Genomic DNA, 24,292 nt, shown 5'->3' with positions numbered 1-24,292 from the left:
GAAAAACCACTGTTGTCTGCCTTGCGCGAGCGCAAAACCGTGATCTGGAAAGAACATGGATGTGGACTAGAGCAGCGATACTGAATATTGCGCCCACCACTTTTTGATTTGTCGACGACAGCTTGTTTGCCCTTCGAGAGTGCCACATATTGTACAAATCGTGTTGCCGATTTACGGTCCGGAAAAAATTTCCTTTCTGGACTAGTACCCTTTGATCTTGGTTTTGGGATCCTTGATCCTGACCGTCATCATGTCTCCCATTCCCTTCAGTGATCGGAGTGTGTTTTTGATGCAAATTGATTTGTGAGTGCTGCCTCGCCAGAGGCATCCTAGTCTTCACTCCAGTATTTATGGAAACTTTAAAAATAATAATTGTTGCACCCTTTAAAAATGTCGCCCGCCAAAGCCACCCTTTACTACAGTTTGCAAGAAAACGTTAAAAATAAACAAAAACAGACCTCCTAAAAAAATTGTAGTACAGTTTAAAAAAAGATTGCGGCACCCTTTTCGCCAATTATTTTTAATCGGGCCACCACTTTTGCCATCTATTTTGGAGGATGGTACCCATAGACCGAGCCACCACATCTGGCGACGGCTGTCCACTTTGGCATGTTTTTTTTTTTCAAATAGCCACCCTTTTTGGCGAAAGTACTTTAATTTTAGATGCCTGTCCTCAGATTTGAAGTTCGTTTTATTAACGGCCCCTCCAACCGATTTATAATTAGCCACCTCAGAATGCCCATGTTTGGCTGGGCATTCTGAGCGCTCACAACATATATAAACGCACCGTGGAGGGAACGCTTGCTAGAGTCGAAGTAAGAATCATTGGATTTGGAAAGACATGCAGGACTATTGTCCCTGTTGAAGATGCAGAGTTCGATTTTGATGAGGAGCACATCAGCTTTGAGATGGTCTACTCGCGAAGGTGAGCTCGGCTCTAAATATCTACTCTACGAAAACGACTCGTACCGACATGAAGCCAAACCAACACGCGAAGCAGACGCAGCTAGTGGCTGTTACGGCCGAAACGTGGCACGATGTACTAAGTCCAGCCAAGCGAAACTACAAGAAACAGAAGACGTTCAATGGCCCGTTCGTCATGCATTTACTGATGTATGGTGCTAAGGAAGTTCGTCAAGGCATCCGACGGACGACTCCAGCCCGTATTTTCGAGGCTGCAGAAGCCGTCGACTCGTACTGGCCGAGCGTTCAGACATACAGATAGGCGATATCGCATGCACACATTGGGCTGTCAGTCAAGCTCGGCAGCCGGATAACAATAGCGTGACCCTCCCCGATAGCGCCACATTCCGCCAAATACAGCATCTGGACGGAATGCGCGCTCCAGATAGAGAGGAAGATCGAGACAAAAACGTCTTCCGCATCCTGACCGTGCAGCTAAATGGGTCGAGGGATATGCAGCTGAGCATAAATGTGCAGGAGCTCCGAGCTGCATTAGGACTGCCAAACGACAGCTTAATTGCTGACGGTTTGTTCTCCAATTTCCGTCCTCCTTGTGAATCTGCTCACAACGTGGATGACAGTGATAATTTGACTGCCTAAAGAGAGGGGTTTTCACTGCCAAAACACCACCAAATATATTTTTTTTCTCGATTCGCTCCGATCACAATACATATACATAAAAAACAGCTGCCCCTCGCAATGCCTCAAACTAGACAGCGGTTAAATAAACGTTATTCACGATTAAGACTCCACTGCCTACCCGGGCGACGGGCGTCCCGGGGGAGTACATGTACGCAGTTCGTTAGAACAAAAAAAAAGGATGAAAACGCTGATTTCATTTGGCATCGAGTAATTTCAAGAATTGTCTACACGCCGAACCCGAACATTGTAGGCCTTGCTGCTTGAGAGCGTAGATAACATCTACCCCCTTGATGATCTTTCGTCTAGCATACTAACCATACGCGACAGAGTCCTTCAATAGGTTCTGCACGAAGACCTTTAATACAATCCGTGTTTCCTGCACACACAAGTTTTGACATGCGGATAGCACACCTGCACGGCGTGCGACGCGCCAAATAGTGGGCTTCGTAATACCCTGGGCACTTTCGGACAGGACGTAGCGATAGCGCTTCGATTCACTCTTGCTGGAGCCTCTGCGGCCTCTACCGCGATCCGCCATACGACAGACTTTACACGCACTAGAATGAATGAGGTGAAGTGACCTGGGTCAAACTGCCGATGATGGAAAGAGATCGCGCCTGGACTGATTGGACCAGAAGGGTTGGGGTTGGTACCGGATATATTCGGATGACCCCAGTACCTGACTTGGTACCACAACGATGGTACAGGTAATTTCATATGCCTGGTACCACCCTTTCGGTACAGTCGATCACCCGGACACCTGCGATCATCCGAACTCACCTTATCAGATCGACACGGTGGTACAGTTGGATCGGATGGATACTGGGTATAATGGTACTATCATTCCGATACGAAGTCAAGATATACAGATTGAAGTTCAAGTGTGATGTGCAATCGGTGGGCACGCAAGCGGGATGGGGATAGGGAGAGAGATCTTTAAGACTTTTACCTTTGCTTAAATAGATTCTGATTTGCCTTGCAAGACACAAGTGGCGTTCACACATCCAGGGGAAGGAACTATATTAGCCTACCTGACGAAGGACTCACCAAATCAACCAAGGACACGACGCGGACCTGGATAGCTTGGGCAGGGGGCGATCGCATACTCTCATCTCAACTCAAGACCCCGCCAGAGAAGGCGGCAAGCAACGGAAAGGGCTATAGCAGCACACCCCCACGTGATTGACTGGTCCCAAGACCCGATCACAGACAACCGACGACCGCGTGAAGTATACCCGCGTGACCGTCACCCACCCATTCCCCGGAAGGAGCAGTTCAGGTCCACAGTTCTGCCTTGGTCACCCACTTGACGTCCTTCAAGTGAACACCGGAAGAACATAACCCGCCCCGCCGTCGGGTACACAAGGTGACTACAAGACTTTCCGATCACGCCTGATCAACGGAGTACCCCTCCGATAGTCGGCAGTCCGGGCGTACCGCTGGCCAGTTGGATCGCATAATCGATTTTTGTGATCCTGCTCCGCCACATTCTTGTGCTGACGCTGTTTACGCCCACCCCGTCGTTCTTGCCATATTGGAAAGTGACAGCATCCCAGAGCTGCAACTACCACAAAACCGTTAGTCTGAGCTGCACCGCAAAGGACTGGTGTTGTCGGAGACAACGTATTGTTTTCCGGCATGCCATGTGATTGGTCAATACTTCGTGTCGGAATTTACATGTTAGTATACGGTACACCACAAACCAATTTTGGACCAATCACCACCCGAAAGCCAGGCTTCTCTTCGACGTCGCTGTTGTCGATGGCCGCCAATCGCGCTTCAACAGCAGCCCGTCTCTCCGATTTCTACAGGGTATCATAACTCAAAGTCAACTTCACACCAGCAATGAGATGACTCTCCATCCGATAACGCAGGTATATCATATTGCAGAGTGTCCAGACCGCGGCGCTATATCACCGACAAAGCCATCAGAAGAGTCTCTCGCATTCTACAACACTCCACGCACAGCTCACTTCCGCCCTTGCACGTCGATGTCTTCGCTGAACTTGGAGGCCCTGTGGCCGTCGCCGCCCGCGCGCGCGCTCCCGCGCCGCCGTCGCCGCAGCCTACGCTCTACCCTCGCACGCGCCGTGTTCCCGCGCGTGATGGAGTTCAAGGTCATCAGCCGCGAAAGCGACAAGCACGAGTTGATGCCCGTCGTGTACCTCATCGACCGCTCGCCTGCGTGGCGCCGCCGCGTGCCGTCGCTCGTGGAGCGCGAGATCGTGGAGGACTACGTCACGCCGCTCGTGGCTGAGATCCCAGCCGACCACGCGGACATGACGCACCCACTCGCCACTGTCCGCAAAGAGCTCGAGCTGCGCGCTAACCTCATCGACCCGCACAAACAGGACCACGCGTGCACTGACGAAACCGACTACAAGATGGGTGTGCTGGTGGACTTCGCCCCCACGCACGGACAACCCGGCCGGGCGGCGCTCAATCGTGTCGTGTTCCAGATCGCCACGGCGCTGCGCTCCGCGTCGTACAGCCGCGCGCTTGTGGTGCCTGTGGCACTGCACTACTGCTCCGCCGCCAGCTTGCTGGAGGTGCGCCGATACGCCGGCGTCCGATACGGTGCCCCCGTGCTGCTTGAAGAGCGTGAGGTGGCCATCTTCGGAGAAGACCCGACCGAGTTCACGCAGCATTTCAGCGCGAGACTGCGCGCGTCGCTAACTATGCCCCCGCCCCCGTCGGTAGCGCAGATTGAGATGCTTCGGCTCACGCGAACCCTACACGTGTACTGTGCCAAGGTCGTGCGCGACGACTGCTTCTCGCGACGGCAGCGTGCGTCCATGAACGAGGAGATCATGCAGATCCACTTCCGCACGCTCAACCACCCCGCCATGCACGAGCTGAAACGCAATATGATGGCGTATTGCGCAACGCTTAAACACTGGAAGCTGCGCGACGAAGATATCAACTCTGCCAGTGTATTGCTGGCCGTGGAGGATTTGCCCAAGCACCCGCTGCACTTTGTGTGGCTTCTAGCGGCAGTGCTGCGATTTCTCTTTAAGCTCCCGGGTCGCTTGTTCTTGGCGAGCGCTTGTGACCTCATCTACCGCTTCCCGCCGCGCAAAACACACAACAGATCTCTGCCTTTGGGTGCTGCGGCGGTTAAGGCTTCTCTCGGCTGTCTCGCACTGGGCGTGCTTGTGCGTTGCGTGCCTTCAAGTTGGCTGGGGTGTCTTTTTGCGCTGCTGGTGGTGGTTGTGCTCGTTGTAGATGCCGCTACGGCACACACTGCAGCCGCGGACGTGCAGCATCTGACCCAACACTGGAAGAAGCTCCAGTTCTATGTTATGGATGCCGAAGAGTGGACGCGACTGAAGGAAACACGTGCCGTGCTCGCACGCAGTATCCACGATATTGTCGCGCGCTACATGTGCACCGACCTCCCCCCTCCAGTTTTGCAGGATGTGTCGAAGTCCGCCGCTTCGCCGACTTCAGCGCTCCTGGACAACGACGAATACACGCTCAACGCACACCACAAAATATTTATTAACGCGCCGCGCTCATTCCCGCTGTCCTTCGCGGCTAAAATGAATGACCCCGAGACCGCTCGCCGCGTGGTATACGCGCCAAAGATGTTGCGCGACGAGACCTGGCGTAATATCTACGAGACTCTAGCGCCTGGACACCTCCGGTTCCGTGTGCTGCTCGCTGACAACAAGGGCGACAACCTCCCCATGGATGAACTACTGGCTACCCCATTTTTCGGTGCAGTGCTGTCCGCCTACATCATTTACCAGACGCGTTTAGCAGATGGTGAAAGCTGCACGTCGAGCTCTAGTGGCGACGATGCCGCTCACCTGCTGAGCGATGAAGCGCAGAATGGACAGGCTTGTGCGCACACCGATGCTGGGTTCGAGGGAGTGGACGAACAGGCACTTGGAGGATACTGCTCAATCCAGGAAATCATCGATGCAGCACTGTTGATGGCACAGGATGAAGAAGAATTGACAGAGTAAGAGAATGAATAACCTGTGGAATACAAGCTCGACTGTTGAAATGTTCATGTTGAAGCCTGTAAACGAATGCTGTGGTAAACTGGGCAATGGAGGTTGACTTAGTTTGGCACTTCTAACCTAAGCTTACCCTGCGTTCGGCGGCCTGATCCCAAGTCGGACGAGAAGTTTACGGGCGCTGAACCGTACAGGCATTGACTATCTTGCCGGGCACTTTTCATGGATGAGTTCGTCGCTTCTGCTGACATCAGCAGGCTATCAATGGTGTCTCCACTTCTGCATCAGTAGAACAAGTCAGAGATCATACGTAGTTGCACTCTGTTCAAGTCTTACCTAGCCGTAGGAAAGCAGCTTCCTGTTTTCTGAAGAGGCAGCTTGGGCACACCAAAGATATCGAGTTGATCACGCAACTTGGCTTCCTCAGCTTCGAACACCCGTACACGGTGAAAGTTTCCACGGGATACCTGTAGTCAAAATGTCAGAGCTGCTACAGCAACGTTGAACTTGTACGTTGCACACGCTACCTGTCCTTTGTAGCTGCTGGAGTAAGCGGCAACATCTTGGAAAGCGCTTGAGCCACAAATGAATCCATCCTCACTGGTCCCCAGGTCACTTTTCCTAGCAGAACGAGTAGGACTTCTCATCGGATGAACTGATGCTGGTGCATTGGAGGGTGCTGGAGAGTTGCGCGAAACTTGAATCGCCTGGAACTCACGCAACTTGCGCTGCATTAAGTCGCCCAAGCGATCCACCATACCCAGATCGGTGCAGCACTCGTACATCAAGTTCATCTTCGAGTTCTAGGCATGCGGATCCATGTTAGTGCAATGGTGAGGACCGCGTAAAACTGATGAGTATCGTACGAGTCCATACACCTCGCGCTGAAGCTTGTCATTATGCGCTTTCAGCTCTCCGATGGCAACTCGGCTCTCCATTGCCTGTTGAGGATTCATTCATCAGATCATGCGAGTCTGTCTACCACATGACAATAGACTATCTTACCTCACGCATCCACTGGCTGGTTGCTGGATCAAACTTCTTCCCATCGGGGTCACACTCGCCTTGGCTCCGCGGAGAGAACATCTTGCTTCCGTAGCGGAATTCCAAAACAATTCATGACGAGAAAATGAAGCATCAACTCGTCCTCCAGGCATATACCTGCCATAGACTCTTAAAATAAAAAATAGCCAAAGTCAAAAACCATGGCCAATAACAAAGTTCAAAACCGTCTTACAGTAAAATGACCCGACGTGCGAATGCCATCGAAGGCTTGAAACGACTCGGGACACAAGCCATTTCTACAGTCTTCCAGAGATCTAATTCTCTTCACGCTGGACAGCACGGTCGATCGTCACCGTCTGGGAGTACGGGTTGTAACGAGCCTGGAACGGCTTCTTAAGGTCCTCACAGAAGCCGCGCATCTTCTCCTTGGCGTCGAGCTGTCACAATATAATACACGTCGGTCAGCGAAATTGATACCTCACGCAGTAAAACAGCTTTGACAAATCCTTACCAAGCTGTCAGCAACGTAGTACACAGGCTGATACGTTGTAATTGGGTACTTCTGCTTGCAAGCCGAGAACGGGTCCCAAGGACGGTACTCGGGTACTTCAGCGCCAGCAGGGCGATTGCGCTCACAGGCCCACTTCAACTCGCCAAAGCTCGAAAGCAGTCCAGCTCCGTATGCCTGGATACCATTATAGTTCCCAGTTAGTATCGGTTGACGAAGTGATCATAAGCAATGCTGAATCACCATGCAATGTAACGTACCTTGTACTCTCCGTGCTGCTTCGTAAGCCCGAACTCGACCGAAAACCAGTAGCACTGCCACATGAATATTTGTAAATACAGGATTTGGTGCAGAAGCAGCGAAAGATCTTACCGTGGCGAGGCGCTCAATCTCTTCGTCCGATGCTCCGAGCGAGGCCAAGCCGACTTCGTGCGAGAAATCTGCAAAGTCGGGGTCCTGTTCATTACACAAAGTCGCGTTAAGTTCCAAGTCCGCAACATTATCTGCAGTACCATCAAATACATACAGCAAACATCGGGGCGTGACCCATGAGCTCGTGGCAAATGTCGGGCTCCGGCGTGTACAAAGGCATCGAGTGGTGGCGGATGTACTGAAGGCAAGCATAGTGTTAGTGATCTTCCGTAAACAATTGCGGACGGACGGCATATCCATGCAGGTTGTCCAGGACAAGCCATATAACATGGTCGTACCTGCGTCGAGAAAAACACACGGAACGCTAGCCCATTCAGGAAATCTCGTGAAGATAGTAGACCTCCAACCGGACGCAGCGTAAATCCCGTGCACTCCTTGAGGAAGTTCGAGATGTCCTGCTGCTGAGGGATGTTGTCCTCAGCGTAGCCGCAGTTGCTTTCCAACAGCGGGATAATGTAGTTGAACTCATCACACGCGTACTGCTTCCACATTGTCTTCATCCGCTTGTAGATCACCCCCCACGTTTTCACCTGGTACACATCGTGGTTTTCTGGTTAGTAACCCCCTCGAAGCCGCCACAACCGTAATCGCATCACACCTCATCTTCCGTGTAGTCCAGACGAGGGATCTGGTCTCCCTGGCGGTAGTTCTGGGCGATTTCCGCAAACTTGTTGCGGCGACTACGGTACTCTTGGTCCTGCACAGCGCACATAGCTCCTGTCACAACATGTACAGCATTTGACTGCAGCTTTGTCCACCTACACTGAAGCCCGGGTGGTCCGACTCAAGGTCTGTTCCGGCGTCCAGGATGTTGGCCACCGAGCGGTCGAGCTCCTGAATCTTGCGAGGGAACCACGGCACTGTCAATAGCAACAGCAGCCACGGTTAGCTTGCACTAAAGCCCGACCAACAAACCCGAGCCCACCCTTCTTATCGTGGAGCACCATGACATCCAGGCAGTTTTTCTGGAGATCGGCCATGAGATCGTCCACCGTCGGCTGGCCGCGCTTCCCCTGGAAGTCGATGTAGAAGCTGTAGTTCATGTTGTGGCCCTTGGCCGGGCGCGACTCGATGCGCGTCATGTTGACGTCGTGCTTCCAGAAGAATTTGAGCGTCTCCTGCAGCGCTCCGGGGCCGTCCTCCACCTGCAGCATAATCGACGTCTTGTCGTTCTCCTTGAGCGCGCCGTACGCCCGCGTCTGCAGACATGACGCCACCAGCGGCGAAACAGGACGGACCTGGAACTGAATTGACACAAAAGGCAACTTGCGGTTAGGACGCAGTATTAGGACGAGCGTTTTGGCAGCGGCGACGGACTGTGCGCATCAGTAAGGGCGGGCGAGCAAGCGAGGCGAGCGAACGCAGCATCGTGGTCTGCAGCGGGAAATGGGGAATGACCGCCGGTACCGATACGCTTCCAATCGACGTTAACTGCCATGTTGAAGTAGAGATAACTGAAACCATAACAGGTTTCAAATTTTCGACATACAAAAAGCAAGTGTTGGCGGCGGCTTTGTTCCGATAGTATGGGGATCGTTCATAACGCAGTTTCAATAAATAGAAACTGTTAAAGTATCTGTTAATCGGGGCAGTCTAAGCTATATGAAAGGTCGGATATGATATATGAAGGCGTTTATTTTAAACCAATCACGGTCCGCGAGGAAGAGTTGGGGGAAATCTTTTGACACTTTTGCTAAGAAAGAACGGAAGGACGACGATGAAGCTCACGGTGAAGACGCTGCAGGGCGTCGCCTTCTCCCTCGATGCGGAGCTCACGGACGCAGTACGTAGACGCAACATCATGTTCTCCATTCTTGTGCCCGTGTCGGACTCGCTCTCCAGCCGAGCGCATAAAGATCAGCGCGTGTCTGACCCACATCCTTCCTGATTGCGCAGGTTTCCGCCGTCAAGCAGAAAATCGAGCAGCTGCAGAGCTTCCCTGCGTCGCAGCAGAAGCTCATCCACGCTGGAAAAGTGCTCAAGGACGACAGCACGCTGGCCGAGTACAACGTGAAGGAAAACGATTTCCTGGTCGTCATGGTCACGAAGCCCAAGGCCGCCGCCAAGCCCTCGGCTGCTTCCACTGCAACTGCTGCTTCTACTTCTGCTGGCGCTGTGGCAGCGCCCGCCCCTGCTGCCCCCGCTGCGGCTCCTGCGGCGGCGCCCAGCACGTCGTCGGCATCCAGCAGCTCTTCTGCCACTGCTCCGGCGGTGTCGACGCCCTCGGCGGCCCCCGCGACGACTGCTGCCAGCTCATCGGGAGACGGCAGCGGCCTTGTGGCTGGCGAGCAGATGAGTGCCACGGTGCAGCAGCTCGTGGACATGGGTTTCCCGGAGGACCAGGTGCGCAGTGCGCTGCGTGCTGCGTTTAACAACCCGGAACGTGCCGTGGAGTACCTGATGTCGGGTATCCCGGAGCAACCTGCGGCGCCCCCACAAACCGCTGCTCCTTCGGCAGGAGCAGATGCGGTCACTAGTGCTACTGGCGATGAGACGACCAACACGCTGGAAGCGCTGCGCAACCATCCGCAGTTTGACGCGCTTCGCCAATTGGTGCAGTCAAACCCGGCAGCCCTCCCGGCGGTGCTTCAGCAGATCGGTGCGCAGAGCCCGGAGCTGCTGCGTCTGATCCACCAGAATCAGGATCGCTTCGTGCAGATGCTGAACGAGCCCATTGGCACCAGAGAAGCATCCGGATCGGCACCAAGTGGAGCTGGTGCGGCACCATTCGACTTGGGCATGGGAGGTGGTGGCGCCATGCCGACACCGCAGCAGATTCAGCAGTTGGTGGACTCGCTCTCACCAGAGCAGCAGACTCAGATGGCTGCACAAATGGGAATGACCCCGGAGCAGCTTCGTGGACTCTCGCAAATGCTTAGCAACCTGCCCCCTGGCGCAATGGAGCAGATGATGGCATCTATGGGCGGCCAGGGCGGCCTGGAAGGACTCGGTGGAGGCGCCGGCGCTGGTGCTGGCGGCCACCGCATTATGCTGTCCGAGGAGGAAGCGGCGGCCGTCGACCGGCTGTGCGAGATGGGGTTCGAGCGCACGGATGTGATTCAGGCATATCTGGCGTGCGACAAGAACGAGGCGTTGGCGGCCAATTTCCTAATGGATAGCGGAGACAGCTTTGGCGGAGGGGCAAGCGGCGCAGGAGACCAGGGCGACGACAACGATGACATTTACGGCTAAATATCATACACATGAGCGAGCGAGCGGTTCCACGCTGGCAAGACGCGCGATACCCCTCTTGCTTTGTAGTTCGTATGTCGAGCTTCTTGCGGTGGTCAGATTTGCTGGCTTGCTCTCGCTGACACAAATACCGATGGGGTTTTGGCTGATGACGTGTTTTGAAGAGTTTCCCCAGCAATTTATGCTGGTATTCAGTTGCATCTTACGCAGTCGGCCAATATGAGTTGAGCTGGCCGCATCCCATGCGGTCTGATCCACTGGGGATCACCAAATGCTGTTATAGTTGTCCTTGAAGTAGAGGAACCATGGTAAAAATACGCCTCTGCTCGGGTTGTGATGGTAACTTCCTGAAGATGTGGTGGCCAAATTTGGTTTCGGTTTGCCACGCTTTCGTCTTGGCGGAGACATCTCCCGACTTCCGGCGGTTCTTGCACTTGCCTGTAGAGCAGCAGCTCAGTATCAGTCATGGGGGAAGAAGTCGAGAAACACGTGCTGCGCAAGTACGAGTTGTTGCAGAAGTTAGGCAAAGGCGTAAGTACTGCCGGTTGATGAGCTTGACAGCCTTCCCGTCGAGAATGAATGTGTTAACGGGAAAGGATTGTGGATGTTGTGCAGGCGTATGGCATCGTGTGGAAGGCTATCGACAAGAACAATCGGCAGGTCGTAGCTCTGAAGAAGTGCTTCGATGCATTTCGCAATGCCACGGACGCGCAGCGCACCTTTCGCGAGGTTATGTACTTGCAGGAGCTCAATGGCCACAGCAACATTATTCGTTTGCTGAACGTGGTCAAGGCGGACAATGACCGGGATATTTACCTCGTGTTCGACTTCATGGGTGGGCGAGCGAACGAGTTGCGTATGTACTGCGTCAAATTGGTCCTAATGGTCTTGCTGTGTGTCTCTGTAGAAACGGACTTGCACGCTGTCATACGAGCCAACATCTTGGAAGAGATCCACAAGAAGTACATTATCTACCAGTTGTTGAAATCGCTCAAGTACATGCACACAGCAGAGCTGCTGCATCGCGACATCAAACCAAGCAATCTCCTCTTGAATTCGGACTGCCACACGAAGCTCTGCGACTTCGGGCTTTGCCGCTCCGTTGCGGAGATCAGTGGGCCCAACCCGGTGCTCACAGACTATGTCGCCACTCGGTGGTACCGTGCTCCCGAAATCCTGCTAGGCTCGACAAGGTACGCCAAGTCGGTGGACATGTGGGCTGTTGGCTGTATAGTGGCCGAAATGGCCACTGGTCGACCTGCTTTCCCCGGTACCTCGACGATGAATCAGCTCGAGCGGATCTTGGACGTCACTGGATCACCGTCTCAAGACGACATCGAGAGCATCAAGTCCCCGTTCGCCAACACAATGCTGGAGAGTCTACCAAAACCCAAGCAAAAGCCGTTGGAGGATTTTTTTCCTAAGGCTTCACCCGAGGCGCTCGACCTCATCAAACAATGCTTTTGGGTACGTCTGCACTTGCAACCATTTCTATTGAAGATGCGTCGATCTAACTGTTTATTTGGTTGCTGTGCTACTAGTTTGATCCATCCAAGCGGATCTCGGTCATCGACGCATTGAAGCATCCATACGTGGCCCAGTTCCACAATGAAAAGGACGAGCCCGGCGCCCCTGCACCACTGCAGATTGTCGTGGACGATAACACCAAATATTCCGCCGCCGACTACCGCGACCGCCTCTATCGAGAGATCATCAAGAAGAAGAAAGAGGTCCGACGGAAAGCCGGCGAGCAAGAGGCCTCGGGAGCGACAGCCACCGCGCAGCAATAGGCAATGCCAGATGTCATCCCTAAAGTCATTTATACCTAAGGTTTACGTTCTTACATTCCTCTAGTGTGTGATTATGCATTTAACCCCTTGTTCCCCGAAGGGCGTCCTATAGGTATTTAGCCTACAGAGTTCGAAAGGGTTAATGCCTGAGCCGGCTATCGCCATTACAACCCTCCCCACCTGCAGATAGGCACACGGCGACACTAGGAAACTTTTATGCTACGTCTCGTCTTGAAGCAAACTTGGACGGTGCTCAGTCGCGTCATGCAGGTCGCGTGACGTGACATCCGTTGAACAGCTCTCGGGTCGACGTAGCATTCTCCTCCAGTCATACGTCCGCGCTGGGAGGTCCGCCAAGAATAACATTTTTGGATGTGACAGGTATTTCCTCAGCAGTGAACAACGGGCTCTCGGGACCCTTTCAGCGATCTTCTTCCTCTTCCTCCTCCTCCTCCTCACCTCCGCGGAGGACGGCGCTGGAGCTTGGAGCTTGGACGAGTGTGATTGATGGAGCGAAATGAAAAGTGAAAGCTTGCTGGAGCAGTGAAACGCAACCAGGGAAGTCTCGAGGCGTACCCAACAACAACACCTCCGAGAACACCGTCGAATTGGATGAAGACGCTAGGTTCACCAGAACAATGCTGAAGTGCGTACAGGTTGCAGCTTAATGCGTGCGGCATTTGAGCTGGGAGGCAATTGCGTAGGTAATATGACTGGTAATGCAGAGCTTTAGGTTAGACTTGAGAGAGCTGCACGGACAGAACTTCCCAATGTCTGGACTGGGCAGCAGGGCCAGCTCCCCTCGCTAGTGCTTTACACTTTCCTACACTGTGAAACAGACGAAAGTTCATCAATCCATAGCCGACATTCACGTGTCGCCTTTGGATTTCAGACTTGTCGAACCTCTGACATCGGGGAATGGGTGTTTTAACCCCTCAATGAATGGGTGTTTTAAACACGTGTGTTTAAACATGCGTTAAAACCGTGCAATTCGGACAAGACGCTTTAGCAAATACCAATGGCATCCGCGCTGCTGGCTGTTTTGGCGAGTGGGTTGGCGTCTGCACAGCGCCTGCATCCCACCAGTCGACGCGTACAGGACCTGCAGACGCAGGACGATGAGGGCACAGAGCGTTTGCTATCGCCCGAGACGCATAAGGACGAGGGGGACGTGGTCCAGAACCTGCCGGGACTAGACCCGAAGGCAAAAGTGACGCACCACGCGGGGCGGATCGCGCTGGACGACGGCGACAAGAACTTCATTTTCTACTGGCACTTTCAGGCGGCTCGAGACCCGGACAAGGCACCGCTCATCATTTGGTACCGACCAATTGACACATCGACTTCCTGTCTACAATCTAATGAAGTAGTTGCTAATACTAATGTATTTTTTTTTTACACGCAGGTTAAATGGAGGTCCGGGGTGCTCAAGTATCCAAGGATTGTTCCTGTGAGTGTAGTCATTGGTGGACAAGGGGAAGGAATACCAAGACTGATAGATGTTTATGTTTTTTATGAGGCAGTGGCAATTCACCGTTCAAGTTAGTGGACGAATCGACCATCGGGAAGAATGAGCACAGTTGGCATGAATTTGCTAATTTGCTCTTTGTGGACCAGCCCGTCGGGACGGGGATGTCGTACACACGTGGGAACGACTATCGGTCTGATGAAGGAGCAGTAGCTGACGACTTTTACCAGTTCTTGACCAAGTTTCTGCAGCGACATACCGAGTACCTGTCAGATAGTGGTGGCGGTGCCAAACGTTCTCGACCTGTGTACATGTTTGGTGAATCCCACGCGGGACGCTGGATCCCCGAGTTTTCGGAGCATATTTTGCAGCAGAACAGCGACCCGAACAACCAAATCAAGATTGATTTGGAAGGAGTTGGGATCGGGAATGGATGGGTGCACCCGCGTATTCAGTACGAGTACAGTGACTATGCTCACGGACTCGGACTGTTGACTTTCGGTCAGGTGAGGTCGCTCAAGGCCTCGTACGCCGAGTGCTTGGATGCTCTGGATGCTGGCACCTTCTATTCAAGAAAGTGTTTGGATAATATGGATGCTATCACAGGTAGTGTCAAGGCGGGCAACGGAGGAAACAGTCTCAACTTTTACGACGTGCGGCAGTATTTGCACAATGTGGGGGCGTACCCGTCAGGGCACGACTTCATCGTCAAGTACATGAATAAGAGGGAGGTGCGTAAAGCTCTGCATGGCAACGAGGACAAAAACTTCCGGTTCAATATGTGCAGCAATGGCGTGTTCCATGCACTGTCTAAATTCGATGGTGTGAGTACACTCGACAAGGTGCAATCACTGCTTCAAGGCGGTCTTCGAATGCTCTTCTACAACGGGCAATGGGATATGATGTGCAACCACTACGGAACGGAGAAGTTGCTCCTGAATTTAAACTGGAGTGGCTCGGATGCATATCAGCAGGCTCACAAGTACACATGGCGAGTTGAGGGCCGCAAGGAGCCGGCAGGCTTCGCACAGCAAGGTGGTAACTTGACATACTTAGTGGTGACTGGCGCAGGACACATGGTGCCCATGGACGTGCCGGACGTGGCTGCAGACATGCTGCATCGCTTTGTGAACGGACTTGAGTTCAACGACAAGGAACAAAGCGTTGCTAACACGCGCCTCAACGCGACTGATCTCGAAGTCTCTTTCTGTTATTCATCCTCACATGAGTCTGCCACCGATCTCACATACTCCACACAAGATCTGACGAACGGAAACACCAACCAGGTGCACATTGGCATCACGTGGTTGTGGGTCGCATTGGTTATTGCTGCGGTGAGCAGTATTTTGGCGGTGTGTGTGACATTGGCTTGCCTCCGCAATAGAAGGCATGGACAATCAGACCACGAAATGATCACTCAAGTGAGTGATGACGAAGACCTGGATGAGCTTGAAGATGACGACGAAGAAGAGTACTCTGACGAGGAAGATGTTGGAGAGCGTGTGCTAGTGAATAGTGTGAGCCAGCGAGCTCCGAGTCCTCGCTCTCGAGTGACCGAGGTCTAATTGGTTGTGTAGTGTTTTTGGTCCAGTCGGTTAACGTGCAAGTTCAACACTGCACGTCAAATAAGCCAAAATCGTTGATTTTGACTGAGTTTAACATTTGACCTCACCAAACTGGGGATGAGGTTGTCTTAGCGACTTTCTTGCTCACATAACGAGGTAGTTGCAGCCAAGGTGTGCTAATGTAGCATTAAGCCCGTGGGAGTGAATTCCTATTGTCTACATAGTAGTGCCTGTTGTGTCCTCCACTATGAGAATGGCGCTTGATACGCTTGTACCACAACAGCAATCCTCACATTCATTGAGAGTTTGCTTGGAAAAGGCGGTCACGATATTGAATTGAGCGAAGATCTCTCAGCATTCACAATACTACATGTAGAAGTTCTACGTAGTATGTTGAACGTGCGGAAGCTCTGGATGAGTATTGACAATACACCTCACAAAGTTGTGTATATGAGTTTTAGTTCAGAGAGCGTGTGGCACTTCTTAAATTCCTTCCGATCATAAATGAAGCACCGACTAGCATTCGATGTTCCAGAGTTCACCCCTTGCATTGCTGTATTCAGCGTCATGACTATTGCTGCTCGATCTGTATTCGAGCAACTCCAGCGCCATCACTTTTTGAAATCAATCTTGCTGCAATGCTATTCCGTAAGCTCGAGCTAAACGCTAGCGAGCCTGCGGCTTAAATTTCAGAATCCCGACCAAGGCCAGCGACAAATAAAACTACACAAACGGGCGTATCGACGAACATACTGTTTAGTTTAGAGTATCAAGTTTTTTGCCGGATACGTCGAAGCTGTTGCTGCACGCTCTCAACCTGTCGATCCTTGCCCACATACCAACCCGCATATTCGATCCCTCTCATCAAAAGAAAAACTCCAGATCAATGTTTGGAGTATTTTTATTTATGCAGCAACCGAGATTATCTTTCATGTTGTAGTCAAGCGCAAGCTTGGCTTTCCACTGCTGTATCAGCTCGCATCTGTACTGAAGATCGAAACTGAGAGCCGGTATGTTTGCTTGCTGTGTACTTACTACTTCGAAGTACATGCCAACGAGCGCTAGCGAATGCTACTGACTTATATTGCGTGTACGGGACTCGACTTCAGCCTTCGTTTCGCGTGGTTGAACTAATTGACGCGTTTCAGTTAGGATCAACTCCAAGACCGGCTATTTGTATGGATATTTCTTGTGTTGTAGCTTCGTTTGGTGCATTTTGGCGTCTGCGTACAGAACTTGATGTGTTAAACGTGTTGAACATGTCTTGATTGAAGTTTCATTCACAATATTTGGATAACCACTGCCTGTACAGACACATTCAAGCTCCTTACTGCCCCCTGGGTGTATTTGCCTGAATCATCGGGTCGATCACCTTGAGCCAGTCTTCCAGTTTCCAGGACGAGTCCGCATCCTCAAAAGGAGCCCCGTTCAGCGTGTACTGCGGGGTGCCCGTGACCGTACGGGTGCACGCGTACTTCCACGTGACTCGAGTATGCTGATCCGCCTCGGTCCCGCCATACCCCGTCATACCTTCTTCCCACTGCTTGTCTGTTAAACTCGGAAAGGTTTTCTTTGCCAATACTTTCAACTCGTTCGTCACTTGCACCGCACTCAAATCCTTCGTCGCCATGTTCCAAAAGCTGCAAAGTGCCATAAAATAAAAATATCAATAACTAACCCGTGGATCTCACAATTCTAAAAGTAAATAGGGCACCGTACCGCTCCTGATTCTCGTAAATTACTTCGAGCCACGGTGTAAATTGGCCGTCACCCAGAGCCGATGTAATAGTAAACACCGACTCTGCTGCAGTGAAGCCATGTTGGTGGAAGGGAAGCGGGAACACCACCGCTTTCACCCGGAACTCCTCAGGCTCGTAGTGATCAGCCAGAGCCTTCACTCCGGCGTACGCGGCCTTGCTGAAGGGGCAGAGCAGGTCGATGTACGTCTCCAGCTGCACCTTGGCGACTCCGCTGCCTTTGCCGATAGTAAACCCAGGCGGTTCCCCCGGGATCGGCACCTGGGCAGCCCCCAAGTGCAGCACCAAGCCCGCAGTCAGAGCAAGCAAGGCCGACGTCGCCATTATTCGAGATCTTTGAAGGAATCAAATTTTGATTGGATAAATTCAGCGAATCAATGAGCAGTATTTTTACAAACTCAGATTTCACTACTGGAGAAAATGGCGATGGCGATGATATTCGTGCGGCTCTTGCTGCTGTGTACGGTGCTGTGCGGCTTGATTAAGGCTCAGCGGATCCCGCGACGTCCGCCTGGGTTCACGCTGGGGAGTGGCAGCTCGGACGCCGGGGTGCAACTCGAGTCCTACATCGATTTGGTAAGATATTTGCGAGAGGAAGCTGTTGTTAGTGTTTTCTTACGGTCATTTATATTGTAGTTGTGCCCAGACAGCAAGTCAGCCTATCCGGGGCTGAAGAAGCTGGCGGAGCATTACGGACCGACCGAACTGCGTGTCCGCTTCGTGCTGTTTCCCCTGCCGTACCACCAACACGCGTTCGCCACGGCGGAAGCGGCGTTCACGATCACTACTTCATTGGGAGACGCCAGCTTCACCAAGTGGCTCGAGACGATCTACGCTAACCAAGACATGTAATGAACTCCAATCGGATACGGCATGTTCCCATCGGTATATTATTACTAACAGTATTTTTTTGCAAGCTTCTGGAACAAGGCAACCAAGGATTTGAGTCCCGTCCAAGTGGTGGAGAAGCTTAAGACTTTGGCGCAGAAGACGTTCCCATCGTTGACGGACGAGCAGTGGACGAAGCAGATGACGGGGTACGGAGGAACTGATGTGGACGCGCAGGCCCGCGAGTCCTGGAAGTACACGTGTTCCCGTGGCATGTCGGGAACGCCCTTGTACACGCTGAACGGCGTCCCGTTTGACGCTGATGCAGACTGGACTTTTGAGCAATGGTTCCATGTCATTGACCCGTTGGTGAAGGCCAACAAGCCTGCGCTGGAGGTGCACGAGACTCAAATGTGGAAGAACGTTCATCTGAGCGGAGTCCCACAGGCTCAACCGGATCGCGATGTGATGCACCTTGTCGGCACCGGGGACTGGGCTACTACTGCACAGGTGTGTGAGGGGATCGTTGGTGGGGCGAGAGCGTGTGAGTATGTGCCGGGTCGTGCAATGTGTTGCCAAGCCCATGAAGCATGCATCCTTCGCGAAGGGTGCGCGCCACTGCAATAAAATGACGAGAACCTCTACATGTAGTTGGATGCAGGGTCAGATGCCAGTCGTAATTGAAACTTGTTTAAGCCCTTCGTCACGACAAGAAAAGTTATCCAAACGTTGGACAACACAAACCAGCATCTTGAAAGGATGCGTCCGAGTACCGCAGTTGTTTCTGAATAGCTTTTGCGTTCTCCTCATTTTCCTACCCAAGCATGGGTATTTAGCGTAGTAATTTCGCCGTGGATATTTCTCACCAATTCAACGTGTGCAAGTTCTTGACAATTACTCTACATACGCAGGCAGCATTGTTTCAGATTATGTTCGTCTTTGTTTTAATGCTGTGGTCTGTACTGCACTGCTTGGTCTCTTTGTAGCTTGGAGATCCATCACGCGGGTGGAATCAAACTGGTATTACGGAGCGTGGCTCCGATTATGGAATTGCCACTGCTTCCTGTGACGCACGATGGTTTCCAGATTCGAGCACTGACATCTGGACTTTCATAGCCGAAAATTGGTGCTACAGTGTATTGTACTCGAAACAGGAGTGATGGAGTCACTCCTGGAGTTTCCGCGGTATGTTTTTGACAATCAAGAGACTATCCTCACCGTCGACTTGGTCAATCGTCTGTATAGCTCCCACGCCTGTCAGCTCGACCGAAAATACTGGTCGTAAGCGCAAATTTGACTGTTCGCTACTCCAAGGCAGCAGTTTGGAATGTTTGTGTTTTTGCCAGTGATTAAGCGCAGCCTGAAGAACATGGCAGGCCGATGCAGTCGCCAACAAAGAAGAAATTCCAGCGATAGTTGTTTCATCGTTGATGTTTCCAATGGATTGTTCGTACCGACCTGCATTCATCCATCGATATCTATGTGGACTTCACCCATAATTATCGCAATGATCATTTTCAGTCTGGGAGATTGATCGTAGCGTGAATCGCCCCCATTCCGAAGCCGAATAGGCAAGTCCATTGCCTCGGTTTTGCCCGGAGGCAACTTGAGCAGGCTCACAGTTCTTGTCGACACTAGTGAGCGAACGATAACCGGCAAGCCTCAAATTTTCAGAGCCGAGCTTCATTAGCGCTGACAAGAGATTATGTTCCGCCTGGAATATCTTGCCCCTCGTCTTCCTCATGATTGTCAAGCGCAAGTTTGGTGCGTTGCTACTGCATCTACTTGCGTATGTCTTGGGGAGTGAGGCAAACCTCATTCAAGGTCGACTATTTGTCTGGATATTACCAACACTGGAATTCACGCTCGTGCACTTTGGTACGGAGTGCTTACACAGTTCTGTTGATGGTATCACGAAGATTGACGTTCGCTTTTGCTTTTGCATTCAGGTTACGACTTCAGCTTTCGGTTTGACTGGATAAACCCAAGCAACGCAGAGCGGGTCACTTAAAAGTTGATTGCTTCTCGTGTGCGTTAGCTTTGAGTTTGAAGTTTGAAGCTGTCTCCTAAAAGTGAATTACCCAATCGTTTTCGTCAATCCCAAACTGTACCATCGTATCGACGGTCTCAGCTCCGCAATGGAAGTCCTCCAGCACGCAGCAGTTGGCGCCGTCGTGGCCGGCGGAGGGCTGACAGCAGCGCAGAGTTTGCTGTCACGTCGACTGAGACCCCCGACTTCACTGGCGCTCTCGCTCGGGAGCTTCGTGGGCGTCTTCCGGCTGCTGGAGGCGACGGGGTACAAGCGCTCGACTCGAAACGGACATCGTTCCCCCAATGCCTCTCAAGCGGCTGCAGTAGCTGCGGCGGTGGCGTTGATGTTGCTGGAGGCTGAGCGGAAGACGGTTGTGGTCTCGTATGCAGTGGTTGAAGCGGCGTTGGGTCTCGTCAAGGAGTTTACATCAATCGCGGACGCCAAGTTCATCGGTAGAGGTCCAGCATTTGTCGAACGTAGCGGACATGTGGAGCTGATGCTGTTGTATCTGTATGAACAGATCTGCCGCTGGGGGCATTGGCCGCGGGCCCTTTGATCGATTCGTGGATCTACGAAAGCGACGCCATCGCCAAGTCGCAGTTGGCTGCACTCGACGGTCTCTGCCGACTGCCGCCAAGTGTCCTGCATCGCATGCGCGACGAGATGCCGTCGGGGAAACTGGTCTCCCGTTGCGACGTATTCCACCGCGGCCAGACCTGCTCGCAGTTCCATTCTGACTACTTCATCAAAGGCATGGCGTTCGCGATCCGCCTGTACGTGCCCATTTACGCCGCGTCGGTGCTCGCCCCCAAGTACAAGCGCTGGATCTGGGGGCCCCGGCCTGCATTGGGGCCGCTGGTGGTGCGTTACCTGCGCACGTGCTGCTGTCTGACGATGCTGTACCAAGTGCCACTGGGCTTCTCGTGCTTGTCGCCGAGCGATCGACACCGCGCGACGGTCCGACTCGCCGGTGCGCTCACCACGCTGGCCTTCCTCGCCGAGCATGAGCATCGGCGAGGCAGCGTCATGAAGGCCGTGGGGGTCTACACTACAGGCACGGTGGCCACTCGCATTGTGGCCGCTCTCGGCGTGCCGCCCAAGGCCGTGCGACTGGGCCAACTCGCGCTGTTCTCCGCGGCCATGGCCGTGGTCTTCCAGCACACGACGCCGGCCTCGTCTCGCTTGACGCGAATGCTCTACGGGCGCAGTGACAAGTCCGCTGCAACGGACGACGAGCAAGACGGCGCCGTGAGCTAATGAGCTCGACTATTAACAGGGCGGACCGAGCCAATGCAAGTTCTGGTGCACCATCCCTCTGCAGCATGCTGCCGTAGACCCCTTCTCTCCTACATGAACCTTCCACCGCGCAGTGCACGACCCCACGTTGGTCTGTGATCGATCCGTTGACCTTAACAGCGCAAAATGCCTTGCTCAACGCTAGCAACAATAGTGACTGTGTCGGTGCATCCAACTACCGGTACTCTGTTCAGCCCGAAGGCCAGAACCAGCGAGGATGAGTGTCGGTGCGACCAGCATTGAGCGGCAGCACTGAGCTACAGAGGCTGCAGATTCCGCGTCGATTTGGTTTTCCGTGCCAGGCGGCATTGCTGTCTGCCCGACGACGCCGTGAAGAAGCTTACATACCAGAGTGGCACGTGCCAACGCTGTCAAGGCCGCCATTGACTCATGCACAAGGCTACAGTCACCCGAACACGTGTTGAGCGCGGGAGTAGGGGCCATTTGGGTGAGCCGCTGACATTACTGCGCCCCCTCTGGCCGTCACTGGACAGCAAGATGGCAGCGCACCCGAACGAATCGTTCGACGATTGCCACGTGCATGAGGCGGCAGCGTCTAGTGTCCTGGTGTCTCCTGCTGCAGCTTCGAGTGTCAAGCAGCTCGTTGTTACGACATCGTAAAGAGGAAGCCGTGGTGCGGTTTGCTCTTGATTCCAGTATGGTTCGGCGGCCTCACCTTTGTCCGAGGAGTGCTACAGCGCCAGGCCCATCGCCCAGTTGCAGTTCACCACAGTTGGCGCCTGACCCCCATTCGGCCATGAAGCCCAGTGCCGACAAGCACGTACACAGCAGCTCGACGGCTGCCAGCAGCAGCGGCATCACCAGCCCCGGCATGAGCAGCACTGCGTCCGACGCGCTGGGCGCCGCACTCTGGGAGGAGGAGGGCGCGCAGAGCTCCATCATGCTGCCCTACGTGCGCGACCACGGCGAGCGGATGATCGCGCGCGTGCGCCAGGAGGACCCGCGCGTGCGCTACCTGGCGCTAAAGCAGGTGCACGACGTGTGCGTGTACAAGCGGCTCACACAGCCGCAGGACGCGCTCAACGCCGCCATGGTGAACGCCTCGTCGTCTCCGCTGGGGGCGTCGCTCTCGTCCTCCTTCTCTTCGCTGGGCTCGCGCGGCGTGAGCGTCACGCGCGACGCGGCCGAGGGCACCCCCGGGGACTTGGAGTTCCGCGGCATCACGCGCGTGCCCGGCAGCGTGGACGCCGTCCTGGACTTCCTGGCCGCCGAGTCGGCGCGCGAGAACTACTGGGCGGCGCTCAACACGCTCAAGGACGTCAAGGCCGCGGCGCTACTGTCCACTGCGCGGCTGCAGTCTCAGTCGTCCATCACGTCCGAGACGGAGACGGACACCACGGCCTTCCCGCGCTGGAGCCGCAAGTACACGGCCACTAAGTTCTCCAAGCACAGCGCGCATGTCATGGACTGCTGCTATGCGGAGTACGCCACGCGCTGCACAGAGACCAACAGTGAAGGCCACTCGCGGCGACGCGGGTTCGTCTACCGCCGTTCCGTCTCGGAGCACGCACTGAGCACCGCGTCCAGAGTGTCGGCCGAGCCGCTAGCCAAGGCGCGCGTCAAAGGGGCCTCGAGGTTCTACATCCGCGACTGGTTGTTCGACGTCGTTGAGACGCAGGAGCCCTTTGTGTGCAAGCTTGTGCTCACGTGCACCGTGTTCGCTCCGCCTCCGACGGGACGCGGAGCTGGGAGGACGGAGTTCCGCGACTTCTGCACAGAGCTGATGGCGGGCGCGCGTCGCGCGCTGACCCACCAGTGGAAGGACCAGGCAGCGCATGCTGGAGTGCGCGCGTCGTCTTCGTGGCGACGAGAGACTCGCTGCTGCACTGTGTGCTCGTCGCAGTTCTCGCTGCTGCGGAAGCGGCACACGTGTCGCTCGTGCGGAGCTGGCGTTTGCTCGCGGTGCTGCTTGAAAACGTCTGGTGCACCGCAGACTCCCAACTTTACTGCGGACGGATCGCGTAGCGGATTTGGTAGCTCCCTCGTGCCAAGTGCTAGGCCGCAGCAACGTGGACAGCACAAGCGAGAGTGTCTACTCTGTGCGCAGTTTGGCCCCGATAGCGGCCTGGATACATCTCGTGCTAGTGGTGTTGTCACGAGAGCCCGCCACCTCTCAACGTCCACAAACCCTTTGGCTGCGTCTTCATCTCGAGGATTTTCAGCCTCCACGCGAGGGATGCTGTTCGAGACGGAACAAGAAGAAAGCGACCAAGTGCACCCGGATCTGGATATGCACTCGAACGCGTCGGTGTCAGGCTCGAGGCGTCAACGCAGTCAGCGAAGCATCGGTAGTGCCGGTAGCCAGCGTAGTATCAGCGGACCGGATGACGATGATGACGAGTCTGACGAGGACATTCGGCCGTACACGCCGCGACTCGACCTCCGTGCTACAACGTCCAAGCTCCGGACGACATCAACAGACTCGAGTCGTAGCTCGCGTAGCGCTCCAGGGATCGTCCTGTTGTCAGATCTCGAGACGTTGACGTTGTCAGGTAGTTTCCACCGTGCAGCCAGCATGTCTGCACGGTCGTCAGCAAGCTTGTCCGCACGGTCACCTGCGAACGCTGCGTCACGGATGCCGGCCAAGTCATCGGCACCGACTCCTGCAGCCCTGCGGGCTCAGCAACTGCAGCAGCGTCAGGACCGCGCAGCCTCCGAGGACAACGTTCTTCTGGCGATCGTCAAACCTCGCGCTGGTACGAAGGATGGACCGCAGGAGAGCAGCGCTACTAGTACCGAAGATGAGGAGGTTTACGCAGAGGACGACCTGGCCAACTTCACCCTAAAGCTGCTGTAGGCTGCGCAGTGAGACGGGTCTTCATATTTCG

General features: G+C 53.9%; 10 protein-coding genes across 11 annotated transcripts; 7 read left to right on the top strand and 3 right to left on the bottom strand.

The window, feature by feature from the left end:
* Positions 1-3,596: 3,596 nt before the first annotated feature.
* KRP23_2125 (uncharacterized protein) lies at positions 3,597-5,576 on the top strand (the record flags this gene model as incomplete). 2 transcript variants are annotated; one of them, XM_067886817.1, is made up of 1 exon in its annotated part: positions 3,597-5,576. In XM_067886817.1, the coding sequence occupies one exon, from the start codon at positions 3,597-3,599 to the stop codon at positions 5,574-5,576; it is 1,980 nt and encodes a 659-aa protein (XP_067749464.1). The 2 variants fall into 2 exon arrangements, with proteins under 2 accessions (XP_067749464.1, XP_067749463.1); XM_067886816.1 differs by having other exon boundaries at positions 3,990-5,576.
* A 98-nt stretch (positions 5,577-5,674) lies between these two features.
* On the bottom strand, positions 5,675-6,656 carry KRP23_2124 (uncharacterized protein; the record flags this gene model as incomplete). Its single annotated transcript, XM_067886815.1, has 5 exons — positions 5,675-5,849; positions 5,907-6,037; positions 6,098-6,373; positions 6,437-6,511; positions 6,576-6,656. 5 exons carry the CDS (start codon positions 6,654-6,656, stop codon positions 5,675-5,677), a joined length of 738 nt encoding a protein of 245 aa, XP_067749462.1.
* A 233-nt stretch (positions 6,657-6,889) lies between these two features.
* KRP23_2123 (Phenylalanine-4-hydroxylase) lies at positions 6,890-8,883 on the bottom strand (the record flags this gene model as incomplete). Its single annotated transcript, XM_067886814.1, has 10 exons — positions 6,890-7,012; positions 7,087-7,260; positions 7,344-7,397; positions 7,456-7,539; positions 7,610-7,693; positions 7,794-8,045; positions 8,114-8,212; positions 8,278-8,375; positions 8,441-8,759; positions 8,833-8,883. The coding sequence occupies 10 exons, from the start codon at positions 8,881-8,883 to the stop codon at positions 6,890-6,892; spliced, it is 1,338 nt and encodes a 445-aa protein (XP_067749461.1).
* Positions 8,884-9,232: 349 nt separating this feature from the next.
* Positions 9,233-10,707, top strand: KRP23_2122 (UV excision repair protein RAD23-like protein B; the record flags this gene model as incomplete). Its single annotated transcript, XM_067886813.1, has 2 exons — positions 9,233-9,298; positions 9,412-10,707. The coding sequence occupies 2 exons, from the start codon at positions 9,233-9,235 to the stop codon at positions 10,705-10,707; spliced, it is 1,362 nt and encodes a 453-aa protein (XP_067749460.1).
* A 465-nt stretch (positions 10,708-11,172) lies between these two features.
* KRP23_2121 (Extracellular signal-regulated kinase 2) lies at positions 11,173-12,497 on the top strand (the record flags this gene model as incomplete). Its single annotated transcript, XM_067886812.1, has 4 exons — positions 11,173-11,238; positions 11,323-11,563; positions 11,615-12,174; positions 12,249-12,497. 4 exons carry the CDS (start codon positions 11,173-11,175, stop codon positions 12,495-12,497), a joined length of 1,116 nt encoding a protein of 371 aa, XP_067749459.1.
* A 1,018-nt stretch (positions 12,498-13,515) lies between these two features.
* KRP23_2120 (Pheromone-processing carboxypeptidase KEX1) lies at positions 13,516-15,530 on the top strand (the record flags this gene model as incomplete). The annotated part of the gene is made up of 3 exons (XM_067886811.1): positions 13,516-13,817; positions 13,903-13,947; positions 14,021-15,530. 3 exons carry the CDS (start codon positions 13,516-13,518, stop codon positions 15,528-15,530), a joined length of 1,857 nt encoding a protein of 618 aa, XP_067749458.1.
* A 1,327-nt stretch (positions 15,531-16,857) lies between these two features.
* On the bottom strand, positions 16,858-17,611 carry KRP23_2119 (uncharacterized protein; the record flags this gene model as incomplete). The annotated part of the gene is made up of 2 exons (XM_067886809.1): positions 16,858-17,170; positions 17,250-17,611. 2 exons carry the CDS (start codon positions 17,609-17,611, stop codon positions 16,858-16,860), a joined length of 675 nt encoding a protein of 224 aa, XP_067749457.1.
* Positions 17,612-17,707: 96 nt separating this feature from the next.
* Positions 17,708-18,742, top strand: KRP23_2118 (uncharacterized protein; the record flags this gene model as incomplete). The annotated part of the gene is made up of 3 exons (XM_067886808.1): positions 17,708-17,863; positions 17,924-18,135; positions 18,205-18,742. 3 exons carry the CDS (start codon positions 17,708-17,710, stop codon positions 18,740-18,742), a joined length of 906 nt encoding a protein of 301 aa, XP_067749456.1.
* Positions 18,743-20,253: 1,511 nt separating this feature from the next.
* Positions 20,254-21,404, top strand: KRP23_2117 (uncharacterized protein; the record flags this gene model as incomplete). The annotated part of the gene is made up of 2 exons (XM_067886807.1): positions 20,254-20,599; positions 20,668-21,404. 2 exons carry the CDS (start codon positions 20,254-20,256, stop codon positions 21,402-21,404), a joined length of 1,083 nt encoding a protein of 360 aa, XP_067749455.1.
* Positions 21,405-22,200: 796 nt separating this feature from the next.
* KRP23_2116 (uncharacterized protein) lies at positions 22,201-24,261 on the top strand (the record flags this gene model as incomplete). Its single annotated transcript, XM_067886806.1, has 1 exon — positions 22,201-24,261. The coding sequence occupies one exon, from the start codon at positions 22,201-22,203 to the stop codon at positions 24,259-24,261; it is 2,061 nt and encodes a 686-aa protein (XP_067749454.1).
* Between the last annotated feature and the right edge of the window lie 31 nt (positions 24,262-24,292).

The sequence above is a fragment of the Phytophthora ramorum genome (assembly GCF_020800215.1).
Source record: "Phytophthora ramorum isolate Pr-102 chromosome Unknown Phyram_PR-102_s0002, whole genome shotgun sequence".
In the NCBI taxonomy this organism is placed as follows: Eukaryota; Oomycota; class Peronosporomycetes; order Peronosporales; family Peronosporaceae; genus Phytophthora; species Phytophthora ramorum.
The sequence above is the reverse complement of the archived record's forward strand: the minus strand, read 5'-3'. Positions and strand labels throughout refer to the sequence as shown.